Below are 17,943 nucleotides of genomic sequence, written 5' to 3'. Positions count from 1 at the left end.
GTGAAAAAAGTACAGGCTCACAACTTGTCACGCTGTGGCACATAGTGAACTTGTGATCGGCTATTTTAGGAAGTTGAGAAATGGAGATACAAGGCTTCTCAAAAATGTGCTTAGTCTCTTTCTTTTTTAGTCTCTTAGTCTCTTTTTTCCCCTCTCCTTTTATCCTACTACATCTACTAAAATAGAGAGTATGCACATGACATCATCATCATACCCTGAATTGAAGTTATGCGGGAACTGAGTGGCAACTAACCTACCTTCTGGCCTTGACAGCCCATACATCCAAATTATGCATTATGCATTAAACAACATTAAACTCACTTTGCCACTCGATTTGCCATTCACTTTATGCATGCGCATACCCTCTATTGTGTGTGTGTGTGTGTGTGTGTGTGTGTGTGTGTGTGTGTGAGATTGATATTAAATGTGAGCTTTAATCATATTCCATCATATTCAAGTGCTTTTGGAGAGAAATGAGACACTTTCAGTAGTAGAAGCCTGCAGAGGGGAGCTGTGTGTGTCTGACTGTGCCCAGGTGATGGTCGTTAATGCTCATTAATATGTCATGGAAGGCAATTATGTTTCTGCACTGTCAAATAGGTCTACATCTATCCTAAGATGCCATCAAAGATTTTTTTTTTTAACATGTTAACTCGAACTAGGTTCTAAACAAGAAAGCATGTTTTCATCTTTTGCAATGTAGTTAAATAAAAATTGTGAATAAAGCTCAGGGGGAAGATAAAACATAAAACATTTGTGGGTCATTTGTCTGGAAAATAATTTTGTGTTTAAAATATCGTGAAAAATAGTATCGTGAACATCATATCGTGATACGTATCGTATCGTGAGTTGAGTGTATCGTTACATGCTTAATACATACCCAGCCGATCGCAGTACTTGCGCGCTCTGCTTGCGCAAGTAATACAATAACAAAACCATATTCCCTTCTGCAGAACGCCAGTGACCAGAAGGCGGAAATGGAGAAGATCAAGGGGAAGATGGCGCAGGAGGTATCGAAGATCAGCGAGAGGAAGGGGAAGATCGATGAGGAGCTGAAAGAAGTGCAGGCAAGTACAAACACTGTTCACTGTTATATCCATGATGTTTTCACAGCAGCTGTTCAGCTGACAGACTTATACGGTCCGTATCTTCATAATACTGTTGTTCACAGCAGTGCACCATGTTTTAGGTTCCAGACACATTTTAATGGTAAATAGCAGTAAATACAATTTTTTCTCCTTTTTATTGTTGGTTGTTTGTTTTGTTTTGGGAAGCTTGGGAGCTTGTAGATCTGCCATTTTTAGTGAGACTCATAATGTTGTTGTGAATGACAGGCAACAGTTTTAAAGTATCAAAGAAACTGTTCAAAGTGATAAGACCTACGGTAATAGAGAGACATATGGCCACTGACTGACTATACCTGTATGTCACAAACGTGCACACGCACGCACGCACGCACACTTACTTTTCTTTCGCCTAGATCATTTCCCATTTTTGAGGGGTGCTACTCCTATGCCCAGCTTTGTGTGTTTGTGTGAATAATAGTGATTGGCTGACCAATGTACATACTGAGGATAAAAAGTGATGACACAAATTGTGATTGTGTCATCACAGCCTCTGGTGGACGAGGCAAAGCGCGCCGTGGGGAACATCAAGCCTGAAGCGCTGTCAGAGATCCGCTCGCTGCGCATGCCCCCCGACGTCATTCGAGACATCCTGGAGGGAGTGCTGAGACTGATGGGCATCTTTGACACCTCCTGGGTCAGCATGAAGAGGTGAGAGAGAGAGCTGCAATGTTTTAACACATGGCCAAAGTTCAGCTTTCATCTGGGGGCTGGATGAATTTAAAGAACCAAATTATAAAAGAGTTTTCACAATAGACAATAGAGGAGAGAGGATGAGTGGTATCTAAGCAGAGAAGTTAGATTGTGTGTGTTTGAGTGGGGAAGGGGGAAGGTGGAGTGTGTAGTGTCATTGCAGAAGGTCAGACCAAATGGAGTGTGTCCAGTTTCCTACAGGCCCGGCTAGCTCAGTCGGTGGAGGATGAGACTCTTAATCTCAGGGTAGTGTGTTCAAGCCCAGTTTTGGGTGCAGGCTTTTAACAGTGATCACACACACACACATACATCGCGTGAGTGCGTGCGTGCGTGTGCCAAGGACACCTCAGAAGAGAACATTATTCAAAAATAAATTGAAATAAATAAATAATATTTTTCAAAAAATAGCAGATTCACAAGCCTGCATCGTGGCACGTGCTGTGAGCTCGCATATCTGCTATTTTTTTAATAGCCAACGTACAAATCGATAAAGTTGTTGAAATGATTGTGATGCTATGTTAACTGCTTTTGCTGGGGACCCACTGGTACGGGCAGACAGACAGACAGACAGACAGACAGGCCCTTACTAAGGACCAGAGCATGAGAGGAAAATGTGTGCGATGGAGGGTGCATGTTAAAAGAAGCAGTGATAATTTGAGGTTGAGAGAAGGAGCATCTTGAGGGAGCGATTAAACTTCCTGGGCTCTCTTGACACCTCCAAGGTTAGATTTAACATAAGGAGGTGACAGAGAGAGGAGGTGGTGGCGCGGGCAACTGTGATGGAAGGAGACAGAATGACAGAGTGATGAAAGGAAGACCAGCGGGATGAATGGAGGTTATTTCCCAATGACAATGACATTTTTGTCATTTGCATACAAAAAGTAGCCTATACACAATGTTTTTCTCTACTTCTACCCCATCAAGTGAAACTGTGCTTGTCGGAGATTCCTTGGTAGACTTTATATTAAGCTTGTGTCTATAATGCACATCCATAATGCACTTATAAATGATTATGACACTTGTTATGAATGTTTATAATACGCATAACTTTTAACAGGTTTTGTAAAGTTTTATAACTTATATTAATATATAGTATGTGCTGGTCATAATACTTACTTAAAGGTCTGGTCTATGGTGCATCATAATCACATTTCTAATGCATTAGCCTATAATTATCATAATGCATTATAATGCACTCATAATGCTTAACACTCTTTATACGTGAAAAACGTGAAAAAAAAAAGATGATCGTCCACCCTGTGGGTTCTGTGGGTCTACAAAACACTGAAAAACACTGTCGGTGCTGGAATAATTAATTAAGTATTACCTGCCAATAAATATGTTAATATAAAGTGCTTATGTATGTATTTATTTATTTATTTAGTTAGTTAGTATTTATTCTACCCCATCAGGTGAAACTGTGCTTGTCCTCTGACCTGCAAGCTCTGAGGGGGGTTAGCTTCGCTTTCAGAGCCAGAGCCAGAGCTTCATTAATTCTTCAGTGTTGTTGAAAAGGGAGCCGCAATTCATTATAGAAGTCAGGGGTGTCAGTCCTGCAGGTTCTTCCCTTTAGATTTGTGTTGGCATCTTTCCTAACACCTCCTTGTAGAATGGCTTCAGGGTCTTTTTTTATATACTTTGCCTTTCCCTTGCTCATTTGTCTCAAATGCCGTTTCTTTGTCAACCAAAACTATTCCCTTCGAGTTTCTGCACTTGCCATTTTTAACGAGACCAGTGTGGATGCCCGTTTGTAAAGCATGCCCCTTTCGGGTATGCAAAGCAAAGCCTTTAAGGAAAGGAAAGGAAGTGCAGAACATGGGTTTTGAAACCATTAGCTACAATATTTTCTGTAGCTAATGTATGTTTTATTTAAATTTTCATTAAATAAAGACAATTTACCCTCAATCATTTCTGCTTTATTATTTTGATAGTGACAGTGAGAGAGAGACAGGGAAGGCAGCCAGGGGGGCATACGTTAGTCCGACGTATACCAATAGTACAACATACGTGGCTGGTTCAGACTCACCCGTGGCTCCAACATACGGTTCAGACTCCCCAGTCTGCCGTCACCCAGGCGGATATGTTGATCTGACCCCCCATTCCCATGCGCCAGTGCTTCCCCAGCAGTCTGCTATCACCCAGGCGGATGCATGCTCACCCTCAGGCGTCTTACTGGTATTACTTACCATAATATCCTACATGTACATTTCTATTTTGTGTCTCAACCTAAAACCTTTGGGAGCTACTTCGTATAGAGAGAGTGTTGAGACAACTCTGTCAGACACCAAAAGAGGGAAGGAGATATCTGTACTGGCAAGTTAAGGAGGGATATACCCCAGAGTTCCATGTCTGCTGAGGAGGTGAGAAATTGAGCAAGACACTGATTAGCAGGTTGGTGTCATGCTCTTTTCTTCTTCTCCTGAGAAACACTTAGTAGTCCCCAAGCCTCCTGCACTGCATCGTTGACTTTACCTACTTGGAATTGTCTGTGTCTGTCGGTCTGTCGGGCAAATTCTGTGTGGTGGCTGACTGACGGATGAATGAACGTGCACTCCTCGTCAAATAGTGGCACGTAATTATCAAATAGCTCTCTGTGGTGACTGACGAGTGCCGTCCAACAGTAGGTTGGACTCATAAGAGTCACACGCAAACTCAACTAGCCAGTTGCGCTTTTAGCTTTATGTTTTCTTTAAAATGGGCTTCCATTCGACGGACCCGTGACAGTCTGGGCACGTTCGGAAATAGCGCACTGTGCAATCATGCAAACTAATTGCCTTCGGAAGGCAGCAACTCCTGAAAACCCTCACCATTGACCACGCTGATATCGCACATATATCCTTTTAGACCATCCGACGTTACGTAACCTCATTATCATTCTTTAATCTCTTGGGATAAACTTTCCCAAACACCACTTCTCTCTAGCCCTACAAGCAGAACCCAATGGTTCTGAAGTTTCTGACATTTCTGAGACCCAGTTACCATGGGGTCCTATTCCACCTCTACCCTGCCACCGGGTACGCGAACATGAATAAACATAAATACCTCGGATACGTCCTTTCTGCGCTGTTTGAGGGCTTTTGTTCGTTTGAGGGCTTCTGAATGTGTGAACTCTAGTTTACAACGCACACCGCTACGAATTCTCCTGTGCCGCGGAAGCCGTTAAGTATTTTTAATTTGTTTGACCGATTTGGTCGCTTTGATTCTTCTCTTCCTTCCTTGTTTATTTACCGTTTATTGTACCGCCTCCCGCTTCGGGGTTGGCTTGTGCGTGGCTACATTCCTGCCTCTGATCTGCTCTGTCATAGCTATAGCCACTAGCTAGCCAGATAGGCGGTACAATGAGGTGTCAATAAATAAGGAAGGAAGAGAGGAATCAAAGCTTCCAAATCGGTCAAACATATATTAAAAATACTTAACGGCTTCCGCAGCACAGCAGAATTCGCAGTGGTGTGCGTTGGAAACTAGAGTTCACACATTCAGAACCCCTCAAACGAACAAAAGCCCTCAAACAGCGCAGAAACCACTTTACCGAAGGTATTTATGTCTGCGTTCCAACATTTCCATACGAAAACACATCACCGCACAGGGACCCTACGGGTCAGCCCGGTTCGGTTCGGATTGGGCTGACCCAAGGGGTTCCGAGAGGGGCTAACTTCTCTCACCCGCTTCATGCTGTGTTTTTTAGTTCTGGGTTGTTTTGGGTGGAGGTCACATGTGGTTGCAAGGACTGCACTTCAAAATTATTTTTATTTCATTTCATCAGATAATAGCTCTGTTAGTGTTTGTCGGTTATCCATTTCTTAAGGGATAACGGTTATGGGTTGGCCATCTCTATAGTCCAAAGTTATATTCCGAATGAATGCTTACTTGTATTCAGGTTCCATGTAAACAGTTTGGTATGAATCTCTGTTCGGAATGAATTAATTCATTCTGAATACATTTTGTGCATGTAACTGAGGCCTTGGAGTCTGAGGACGATCGCAAGATTATTGCCAATCCTAACATTGTTCACAACAGTAAGAACACTATCTGACATGGTTATACTGTGTGTGTACTCGTAGTCGTATTATGCATTTTTGTCATATATGTTGTTCATCATTGATGGTGTTTTACCCTACTGTATCTACAGTGCTTTTCTTGGCCCCATAACTGCTGTGTTGCCTTTGGCGACTGCATTTCCCTGGCAGGACCAATACTAAAGGTCTGACTTTATCTTATCTTAGCACAGTCCCTCCGGGGTACGGGATTTCAAACGGCTGACAGGACCGTTCCTTCCGGTTATGGGGACGGAATGTGTGATGCGTGCATAGACAGCATACAGCCTGCAAGCCATCTGACAGTATAAATATTAATGCAATTTTCTCCCTGTTCATTTTTTTTCTCTCTTTTTTTCTAAGAGCTACATAGATTAAGTGTGTTGTGCTCCAGTGTCAATCCCTTCTGTAACTGTTGTCCCTTCTCCTGTGATGCACTGGACAAGCCATATTAGGCTCCCTTTGCTACAGTATCTACAAGTTTACAATGTGTTGTGTAATTGTTGTGTATTGTAAGCTTGTAGATGGCCTATTAGATGGCCTATTTCCGGGTATTCAGTTTACAGTGTATTTGAAGTGGTCAAACTAGAAATGGAACACACGTTCAATCTTCCAGAAACCATATTATGATCTTGGATACATCGTAAAAAAGTAAATGTGCCTTAATCTGAACTTTCTTCAACTGGATAACTACTATGCATGGTTACCACAACATCATGATTCTGCATGTAATCTTGACCATCAGGTCATGAAACAGCTCTAGTGTGTGGTAATTTTTGCTTTAATCCATGAGAAGGACATCCAGGCTGTTCCTGCGGGGTATATGGGCTGGATAATCAATACAGCATTCAGAAAAGATTATATGGTGATATTCGGTAAATATCTTTATCTTTTTTTTTCTTTTTTTTACATTGATAAACTGTCTGCTTGTGGGCATGGCGTTGTGAGGATCTGTCTCCTCTGGCCAAATGGAATTGGCAATATTTTATGAATTGCTTTACCCACAACGTACAAACGTGCATCAGCCAATAACTACATTGGTTTAACTAAGAGATTCACTTTAAATCATTGTGTCGCAGTTGGGTAGAACAATCTTCTATGTTACTTTTCAGGAAATGGAAAAAGGAAACAATGGATCAAAATATGTAGTATTAGTGTTGCGCATATTACTACTTATTACTCCTTTAAAAGGTAATATTATATTATCTATTACTCGATTTCAAGTGGAATATATTAAATTATATAACTTTTACTGTTTTTCTGCATTTTCCATATCGTCTCCGTGTCCAAAACTGTTACTTTTCAGGATCCAAAGTCCAAAGTGAGGCATTTAATAAAGTACCTTGATTTTATATCCACCATCTCCTCCATTTTAATACTTTTTTTGAGTGCTCGGAATCTTCTGTATTTCAGTCCCTCTGAGCTTTGAAGCACAAGCCGACTTTTTAAACGTTTTCTACGCCTCCATTGAGCACCTAGTTGATTTTCGTCAGTGAGGCAGTTTGCAATGGCTGAGTATACAAAACTCCTGCTCAAAATACCTCCTGCTGCTTCATTATCAGACTTTAAAGCTCAAGCTCAAGATTTTTAACGTAATGTATCACCGTATTACCGTATGTATTTATATAATTTTGGCACCTACAGAATGTCATGATTAAGATTGCTGTTTAAACAATCACAATCTCTCTCTCTTCCTCTCTCGTAGCTTCCTGGCTAAACGAGGAGTGAGGGAGGACATCACCACGTTTGAGGCCAGGAGCGTCACCCATGAGATCAGACAGAGTGTGGAGGAGCTTCTCCATAGGAACAAGGCCTCCTTCGACCCCAAGGTCAGCTAGCCAAACCACTGCTAATTGTAGTCATATTTTAGACTAAATATCATACTATTTTGGTCAATTAAATCTGGCGTAATGCCTGGTTAACACTTCACACAGTTGCGTGCTGAAAAGAACAAGCTCACATTGCATACTTCATCATGTGATGAATAGCTAATATCTACAGACTTGCAACACGTCACACTGAGTTGCCATTGTAGTCATTGATGTTGTTGTTGTTGTGGTGTGTTGTTGTTCAGAATGCAAAGCGCGCCAGCGCGGCCGCTGCTCCCCTGGCTGCCTGGGTCAAAGCCAACGTCCAGTATTCACACGTCCTGCAGAGGATCGAACCCCTGGAGAGAGAGCAAGCTGGACTGATGGAGTGAGTGCGATGTAGATATACTCTGTCACAAGTAAAAGTCCGGAATTAAAAATGTACTTGAGCAAAAGTACAAAGGTATTGGTGTAAAAGTACTCATTGTGCAGAATGCCGTCCTGTGATGTGCTTAGTTACTTTCCACCACTGCGCATGCGGAACGCATACTGTATGCACACGCACACGCATGCATGCCCGCAGCAAGCGGCAAGCCATCCTCCGCTGCAAATGAAGATCATGCAGGAGTAATGCAAACACTGCAGTTCTCTCAGTAAGTAAGGTAGGTGTGGCTATTTCCCATCCTGCTGGTTGCAGAAGGATTTTCATCCCATTAAAGTCAATGGGCATATGTGGAATACGGACACGTACACTATGTTTTCACTTGTTTAAACAAGTCCTTTCAATTTCAATTATATGCCTTTTTACGTTATGCTCCCATCATTTTACAATGAATTATAAAGAAAGGCATGCTTTTACTGGTTCTACTGAGTGGAGATACACACACACACACACACACACGATTCAGTACGCGTCAAGGTCTCAATACACTGCCAGCGTTACAATTCACTCACTGAGGTCAGAGACCTGTATTTTTGTTTGGTTTATTTGTTTGTTTTGTTTTTGCTGATGGTGCAAAGGATAGGGGGAAATACATCATGAGAAAGTGTAACCATGGATTCTACCAATGCAGACACACCGCGAACACTGCATCGCAGTTTCACCCGTCAATAGAGCGTCGCAGTCCCTCCCCCTTTCAGAACAACGAGTGGCCCAGGAAATGAAAACGCAATGCATTTCCCCATAGGCAGTTCTTATTTAATTTATTTAAAGACCTTTTAAGCGTCGTACGAAGCCAACTCTTGTCGTGACAAATCATGACAACACACACAATATTTTGGACCAAACAAATAATTACAAAAGCAGAAAAACAACAAAAAAAGTGTTGTAACCTGTTTTTTTCTACTTTCTAATTCTTTGTTTGGCCCGAAAAATTGTGTGTGTTGTCATGATTTGTCACGACAAGAGTTGGCTTCGTACGACGCTTAAAAGGTCTTTAAATAAATTAAATAAGAACTGCCTATGGGGAAATGCATTGCGTTTTCATTTCCTGGGCCACTCGTTGTTCTGAAAGGGGGAGGGACTGCGACGCTCTATTGTATCCGATGCACACCAAATGAACATCACACACACACGTTTAATTGAGTGAAGCCACATCACTCTGAGCACCGCCAGCAACACAGACACAGAGAGTTGACTGTGTGTGTGTGTGTGTGTGTGTGTGTGTGTGTGTGTGTGTGACTGTGTGTGACTGTGTGTCCATATAGGAACCTGAAGAAGACAGAGAACAGGAAGAACAAGCTGGAGGAGCAGCTCAACTCAGTGGGAGCCAAAGTCAACGAGCTGAAAGAGAAGTATACCTCAGCCCTCTATCTATCCATCCATTCTGCTATCCATCCACTCTGCTATCCATCCACTCTGCTATCCATCCACTCTGCTATCCATCCATTCTGCTATCCATCCACTCTGCTATCCATCCATTCTGCTATCCATCTATCCCTGTACATACATCCATCCAGACTGCATCACACTGCTGTGAGGGCCCATAATAGAGTGTCGCAGTCACCCTGCGAGGGCACCAGGAAATAATTCCCCATTCATTTTCCCCATTTTCCCCTGTGTCAATCATCTAATGTGATCCTGGGCTCTACACACCCTCCACCAACCTAGTCCCCATATATGGGGGACATGGGGAGAGCAACGGACTTGAACTCATGCTTCCTTCATGCCTGAGTGTCCAAGTTGCTCCTTTACACCTGACAGGGGGGAGTTTCCCTGGTTGGACGTAGCGCGTGGAAGGAACACGTTATTCCAACCAGTTCCTTTCCCCTCCATCAGGCGCCCCGGCTGGCCAGGGGGAGGCAGTTTTCATTTTCCCCATTTTCAAAAAGTATTTATTTAAAGACCTCTAAAGCCTCTGACAAAGCCAACTCGGCAGGTGACAATTCATATAACAATAAAGTATGAACTCATTTTTTTGGAGATAAAATTAGAAAGACTGTTTGGTGTTCTTTGTATTTGTTGTCATGAGTTGTCACCTGGCGAGTTGGCTTTTTCCGAGGCTTTAAAGGTCTTTTTTAAACGTCTATGGGGAAAATTAATGGGGAATTATTTCCTGGTGCCCTCGTCGTTCTGAAAGGGGGCGGGACTGTGACGATAGGCTCTATGCACAGCAGCCATATTGGAAAGAAATTGGGCCTCTTCCTTTCTTCCTTCACAGGTAAAGACTGACACCATGCTAGACAGGAACGCCCACAAATGTCACATCCGGTTTTCTATGGCTGCCAATGCAACTTGGTCCACTCCTTAATCACATACGGACAAACATCTATGCCGATAATATCTAACTTGCGGAGGTAGCGTGCCTTGTCCACGGGCAACAGATCTTTCAACGTATGGCATTGCAAATACGTTTGATAATCACTACTCTGCGCAATATTGTTTTGGAAATGCCGCAAATTGCATTGCAGTGAACGAGAGCAAATCACAACTTCCCCCGGGGGTGGGCGGCGCGTCACAGCTTGAAGCTCTGAATACGCGCCGTGGTGTCAGTCTATTACCAATGATACTGATGCAGGCTCTGTCCCTGGGGTTCAGTCTATTACCAATGATACTGATGCAGGCTCTGTCCCTGGAGTTAAAGCTCTGAATACGCGCCGTGGTGTCAGTCTATTACCAATGATACTGATGCAGGCTCTGTCCCTGGGGTTAAAGCTCTGAATACGCGCCGTGGTGTCAGTCTATTACCACTGATACTGATGCAGGCTCTGTCCCTGGGGTTAAAGCTCTGAATACGCGCCGTGGTGTCAGTCTATTACCACTGATACTGATGCAGGCTCTGTCCCTGGGGTTCCATGACGTTACAAATGGTCTGTTACGGGTGTGTAACTCTGAGAGTACACAAATGGACCTGTCCATTTGGTTCCATTTGTACACTCTCAGGTTCTTAACCCATTCTGACCTGAGATCAGATTCATACGAGGTTTCCGACTGGACACACACTGGTCTGATGAACCCATTCTGACCTGAGATCAGATTCTAAAAATGTCAGTCGTTCTTCGATTTTTCAAAAATAGCAGACCTACAAGCTCGTATCGCGCCACTCGGTGGCGCGATACGAGCTTGTAGATCTGCTATTTTTAAATAGCTAAAGCATAACATGATGCTGACACCAAAATGGGTGCCCGGTCAGAATGGGTTAAAATAAAAACATATAAAACAAAAGTTTGAGAACCAATTCGCTACACTAAACGGAACAGCCTTAATTTGCATCATTGGTAACACCTGTGAAAGAAGTAAGGTAGAGGTCCAATTTATTTCCAATATGACTGCTGTGTATAGAGCCTATTGTTCCAAAAGACCAAAGGCTCTTTCAGACATCAGAAAAACCTGAACCATGCCTGAAGAAGGTCCGGAGGGACCGAAACGTTGCATTATTAAATGAGCTTATTTACCGAGCACATACACAGTGTGCAGGAGTGCTGGCCCTGAGCAATTTGGTGCCCTAGGCAGGATTTTTCGTGATGCCCCCTTGAAAATGACCATGGCCCCCTTGTGTATTTTCATTCCTTTCATAGACATCAGAAAAACGAAATATTCTGGTTCGGACAGACTTTCCTAACAATAGTTTGGATAGTTAAGACTTCTGGAGGTTCTGGAGGAAGAGTTGAAACCAGGAAAGCATCCGTGTCATAATATTATAACTTACTTTCTACTGTATATAACTAAAATAGGAGATATGCCCGTTTGTAGATCTGTTTTTCTTTTTACATCTTGAACATTTGTGCAAATCTTTGAATACATAGTACATACTGTAAATGTTTTACCTGGGGTTCCCTTACAGTAATGGGTTCTCTCTCTCTCTAGGTTCCAGTGTCGTACTACAGAAGCAGCTAAGCTGGAGGCTGAAGTGTCCAAGGCCCAGGAGACCATCACTGCCGCCCAGCAGCTCATATCACAGCTGGACGGCGAGCACACGCGCTGGAGCGCACAGGTACTGTACCACTGTGTGTGTGTGTGTGTGTGTGTGTGTGTTGTGTGCGTGCCTGCGTGCATGTGTGTGCGCGTGCGTGTATATCTCTGGTCCCTTCTGGCTCTTTTTACTTTTTACTTGTCTCCCTAGCATCTGTCTGCTCCTTAATTAAAACAGTCAATCTCCCCCTGACATACATGCACACACACACACACACATGCGCACGCACGGGCACGGGCACACTCTCTCTCTTATTATTCCATTATTATTCTCTCTCTCACTCTCTCTCTCTCTGCGTGCACACACACACACACACACACACACACACACACACACACACACACACACACACACACCTCTCTCTCTCAGTACAGTATGGTGGTGCAGCCATTTAGGAGAGGATGAGGCCAGCCAGGTTAATCAGTTCATCCTAATGGATGCTGTCTCCTATCAGACTGCCATTATACTCAGCTGGCCTCCTTTTGAAGGATGTCTAATTCACCTATAATGACTGTCCTAATGTCATCCCAAACTGTGCTCATCCCTTTTCTTTTTTTGGCTAAAGTACTCATAATGGCTTGTCCTGGGTCTGTCCAGTATGTGCGTGCACGCAATCACGCACATACGCTTACGCACACACACAAAGCTGTCACTGAGCAACCCTGTGATTTCTGTGATTACTTTCATTATAAATTTACATTTTCATGACATTGAGTATTTGCATAATCCACCATAAAACAAATACAGAAGGATATAAATGATGGACAATGTTAATCACAAGTCATTACATTATCAGTTGGTGAAGCTGTAAATGAGATGTGGCCTTTATTGGTGGAAAGTAACTAAGTATATTTACTCAAGTACTATACAATTTTGAGGTAAGCTACTTTTTATTACTTGAGTATTTCCATTTTTCAATTCATATACCCCACTAGATCTCAGAAGCAAATATTGTACTTTTTTTTACACCACTTAATTATTTGACCACTTTTACTTTTACTGCAGATTTATACTATTATTTCATAACTTACTTAAGCACTTAAGCCCATTCAAAAATAGTTGATCATAATGTGAGCTTTGTAGTGTAAATATATTTTGATGCCAATATATTTGTACTCTTAACTCAAGTAAAAATCAGACCTGTCTGAAGTGAGTGGTGCAACAGCGCCCCCTATTGGTACGCTAAACATACGGACATACTGTATACGGAATTACGGATGGACATTGCTGGTTCTAGGAGTGGTTGCACCACTCAAAAATGGAAAATAAATATTAGTATTAGTATTTTAATGTTGCAGCATTGATACTTGCACTTGAGTAAACCATCACCCAGCAGTGTTTTCTTTGCATCGATTAGTTGATAATGTAATTGAGCTTTTCACCTCTAGTTCATGCATTATGATGGCCATGTTAGCAGCTGTATTGATCACCTCTGCCTCTCCTGTCTTGAGGGTTTCTTAAACCCTCCATTCCCACAATCAATGTTTGTCCCTCTCTCCTTCCCTCTGTCTTTCACTCTGTCTCTCACCTCTCCCTGTCTCTCTTTTATCTGACCACTCACTCTTTCTCTATCAGTCTCCCTCTGGCCTATGTGTCTGTCACCATCTCTCTCTCTCTCTCTCTCTCTCTCTCTCTGTCTCTCTCTCTCCGCGTGTGGGTCACTCTCAGACACATACTGTCGAGATGTGGATGTGGGGGCAATGCGTGATTTCTTTCTACATCCGAGCATAGACATGGTAACGCCCTGCCTGCCTCTGATTGGCCTCTGATTGCCCGTCTTGCCTGTCCTCCGAGATGCAAGGGTACTCCGTGGTGGGAAATAATACAAGTACAAGAGAATGGCAACACGTCGACAGTAACTTTATTTTTTGTAGAAGAGCTCCTGACCGGATCATACAGACTTTTGAAACAGAGACCAGGCTTTCCTCCGAGGTGGTGGAAAGCCTGGTGAGGCTGGATAGTCTGCCGCAAGGTTTTCTTTTTGCAGATAAGTAAGCATGGGATGGGACTACGAGGCTACGAGGTTACTCCGTGGTGGGACATAAATAAATATCTTTTTAGTATTAGTTTACTATAATTAGATTAATACACGATAATCAACACTAACACTTTAATTTAGAACACAGCCAAATAAAATCATTGTCTCGGAGCATCTCGGAGGACCGGCAAGACGTTGGCAGTGTCGGTAGGCCAATCAGAGGCAGGCGGGGTGTTACCATGTCTATGTTCGGAGGTAGAAAGAAATCACGCGGGGGGAATGGGAGCGGGAGCAGTTTGTTTCCGACGTACATAACATTGGACAGGCATTAGTCCGACACACTACCCCAAACCCTAAAGTACCCTAAACACACTACTCCAAACCCTAAACACACTACCCCAAACCCTAAACTACCCTAAACACACTACCCCAAACCCTAAACTACCCTAAACACACTACTCCAAACCCTAAACACACTACCCCAAACCCTAAACTACCCTAAACACACTACCCCAAACCCTAAACTACCCTAAACACACTACTCCAAACCCTAAACACACTACCCCAAACCCTAAACTACCCTAAACACACTACCCCAAACCCTAAACTACCCTAAACACACTACTCCAAACCCTAAACACACTACCCCAAACCCTAAACACACTACCCCAAACCCTAAACTACCCTAAACACACTACCCAAAACCCTAAACTACCCTAAACACACTACCCCAAACCCTAAACTACCCTAAACACACTACCCCAAACCCTAAACACACTACCCCAAACCCTAAACTACCCTAAACACACTACCCCAAACCCTAAACTACCCTAAACACACTACCCCAAACCCTAAACTAGCCACCAGTGAGTTCTAACCTGCAATGCATGTGTCTTAACCATAGACTGTAAAAAATATGGACAAAGCGTTCCCCGGGTCTAACATGAACGTAAAATGAAGCCTGTAATAATATGCTAATTCCTGATGTAAGTCGCCATCTTTGGTACCAGCTGGCCATTGGCTGGCTCCGTTTTGTATACCAGCTGGTCATTGGCTGCCCAGACAACGAGGCGGGACTTCCCCCCTTCTTCTCCGTTGGTTTTTATTTTGACTCGAGTGGGAGGGGAATCCCGATCATAGACTGTAATGGTAGCCACGCCCCTCAGAACATACGCGATGTTTTTTTTTCTTTATGGTCATTTTTTTAATTAATGGGACCATAATTTTCCAAAAAGAATATTATGACATTAGAAATTAGACTTTAAACTAGTGACTGGAAGAAGAAAGTATTCATGACCATGTTTATTAAGGTAATACAGTCTAGGTGAAGTTGGGCCAAAATACATGGGCCTCTATGGAGCTATGGGGCTTTTTGGGTCCGGTCCAGCGCCACAACAGGCCATTATATGAACTACCGATTTCAAATGAGGCTTCACGAAATATCTGGCTGACTGCCCCCCTGGTCTTAACCGAATGTATGCCAAGAACGTGGAATTCTGTTTTATTCTCTGTGTTCTTCTTCTCATACCGCCTTACTTGATCATTCTCTCTCTCTCTCTCTCTCTCTCTCTCCCTCTCTCTCTCTCTCCCTCTCTCCCTCTCTCTCTCTCTCTCTCTCTCTCTCTCTCTGTCTCTCTCTCTGTCTCTCTCTCTCCCCCCCAGGTATCAGAGATAAAGGAGGAGTTGGACAGTCTTCCTATGAGGGCCATGCTCGCAGCAGCCTTCATCACCTACCTGTCTGCTGCTTCAGAGGACCGCAGGAAACTCTGCCTGGAGACCTGGATGGCCCAGTCTGGACTGCACAGTAATAGACACACACACGCACGGACATACACGCACGCACGGACACACACCCATGCACGGACACACACACACACGCACGGACACACACACACGCACGGACACACACACACACACACACACACACACACGGACACAGAGACGCTCACACACGCATGGAAACATTTATATTAATATACATCAGCTTTTTAGGACACTGATTTCATGACACTTGTAACATGACAGTTTTTGGCACATTTAAGTGTGATCTTAAAGTCGAAAGTAGGCGATATCTGCAAGCTGAAGGTGAGCTTGTACATTGCCTATTTTTGTCCTATCATCAGAGTTGTAGACAATGTTCCCTCTAAAAAAAATTCGGTCTGAGAAAACACTCAAACCTCCTGAGCAGACATCAGCAACTACTGAGCAAACATACGTCACCTTGACACCAACTATCCAAACGTTAGATAATGCGAAGTGAGCGCCCCTCACTTCACACAGGTGTGATTTTATTCCCTTTTTTCCAAATGGATTTTGGTATAGGCCTACGAGTGAATCAATGAATAGTTACATAAGGTTACGCAAGTTACAACATTTGTATTTTATATCAAGGCTAGCAATTTTAGGAATATATCAGTGGTTCTCAACCTTTTCAGGCTGTGACCCCCCAAAGTAATCGAACTGCGGACCCCCCACCCAGACAAGCAACAGAATGGTTCCACAGATAAATGTGAAAATAGACGATCTACAAGCTCGTTGTGAACTTGTAGATCGTCTATTTTCACAATTGTTAGTAGCGAAGCTAACGCGTTAGTCCCCCTCTCGTTGTTGTTGCACACAGCCGTGCTTTTTATCACACTACCATCCGTTCGACTTTTAAATCTAAACGCACCAACGCACGCGTCCAAGCAACGCAATCTTATCTGGTTCTTGGGTACCGTTTCATTAGCACTGAGCACTGACTGCACTGCTGCCTGGCTGCCTGCTGTCGCCGCACAGTCAAACACAGGAGGAGAGGAGAGGAGGCCATAGAGTAATAAAAGGAGGGGCGGAGACCTGTCTGTCGCCTGTAATCTAAATAAAGTGTAAAGTCAATAAAAAATAAAGTGTGGGCAAATATCGACTCGGGATAGGTATTATTACTGTAGTGTAGATGATACTCGGGGACACATTTTGTTTTTAAAGAAAACTTTTTTTTTTTTTACGTCTGTGTCTGTGCACGACGGATTTCAGTTGTGCGCAAGATCATTTTGGCCGCACGGGCGCACGTTAGGGGGAACATTGGTTGTAGATACTTCTCAAATACTTTTGGGGACATTTTGTATCAGTAATACAAGTACGCTAGCACTCAACGCACACACACACAAACACACACACACACACACACACACACACACACACACACACACAGACCGCAGAGGGATGTGCATGGGGTTAGAGCAGAGTAGATAGTGCCCATGATTAATTAATACGATAGGAACCTTGTTTATGGTCCCAGCTGACCACCCTGCCAGCTACCCTTAACAACACAGTCTGAAACGGAGCACTTCTTCATGACCTCATTATCTTGCCTTCACAAATCTTTCTGGACAACGAGGTTTGAAGGTTCAAAATGCAGCCGAGAAATGTCAACGCATCACATTTTCAAAATTATGGAGATATATATTAAATCCCCTGCAAATGAGATGCCATACACTGCTACCCCATTTTTACCTTTTCTCCTCTGTAAATGTAGCTATTTGTATTTGTTAATTTCCTATGCTCTGTTGATTAATTTAATACACTCGAACACAATGGAAACAATTCCATGTGCCTAAGTGTTTCACAGTACCTAGTGACTAGTGAAGTATTCAATCAATCAATCATAGCCAGCTGAATAACTCGATTCAAGACATGGCATTATACAAAGGTGTCTGCCCGCCACAGTGATATGCAACACACAGACCAGAGTCTCCACAGTCTCCTCGTTCCCCTGTACACCAAATATCTTCTACGAAAAAAAGCAGAACTACAAGCTCACAATGTAGTTCAGCCAAATGAATGTCCCAGAATAGAGCTGTGGTTCTCAATCTGGGGTATGTGGACCCCCCCCCCCACCCCCCCACTATAACTCAG

At 43.2% G+C, this 17,943-nt stretch overlaps 1 protein-coding gene across 1 annotated transcript in view; it reads left to right on the top strand.

Annotated features, from left to right (window-relative positions):
• The window catches only part of dync2h1 (dynein cytoplasmic 2 heavy chain 1), a 389,827-nt gene that overhangs the window by 104,494 nt on the left and 267,390 nt on the right, over positions 1-17,943 (top strand). Inside the window, exons 61-67 of the mRNA XM_083773699.1 lie at positions 954-1,067; positions 1,615-1,775; positions 7,557-7,680; positions 7,926-8,047; positions 9,367-9,453; positions 11,966-12,092; positions 15,712-15,853. Of these exons, the coding sequence (XP_083629825.1) occupies positions 954-1,067; positions 1,615-1,775; positions 7,557-7,680; positions 7,926-8,047; positions 9,367-9,453; positions 11,966-12,092; positions 15,712-15,853 (877 nt within the window). The remainder of the gene's footprint in view (positions 1-953; positions 1,068-1,614; positions 1,776-7,556; positions 7,681-7,925; positions 8,048-9,366; positions 9,454-11,965; positions 12,093-15,711; positions 15,854-17,943) is intronic.

The sequence above is a fragment of the Protomyctophum parallelum genome (assembly GCF_964188405.1).
Source record: "Protomyctophum parallelum genome assembly, chromosome: 9".
NCBI lineage: Eukaryota > Metazoa > Chordata > Actinopteri > Myctophiformes > Myctophidae > Protomyctophum > Protomyctophum parallelum.
This window is presented reverse-complemented; position numbering and strand designations above follow the sequence as displayed.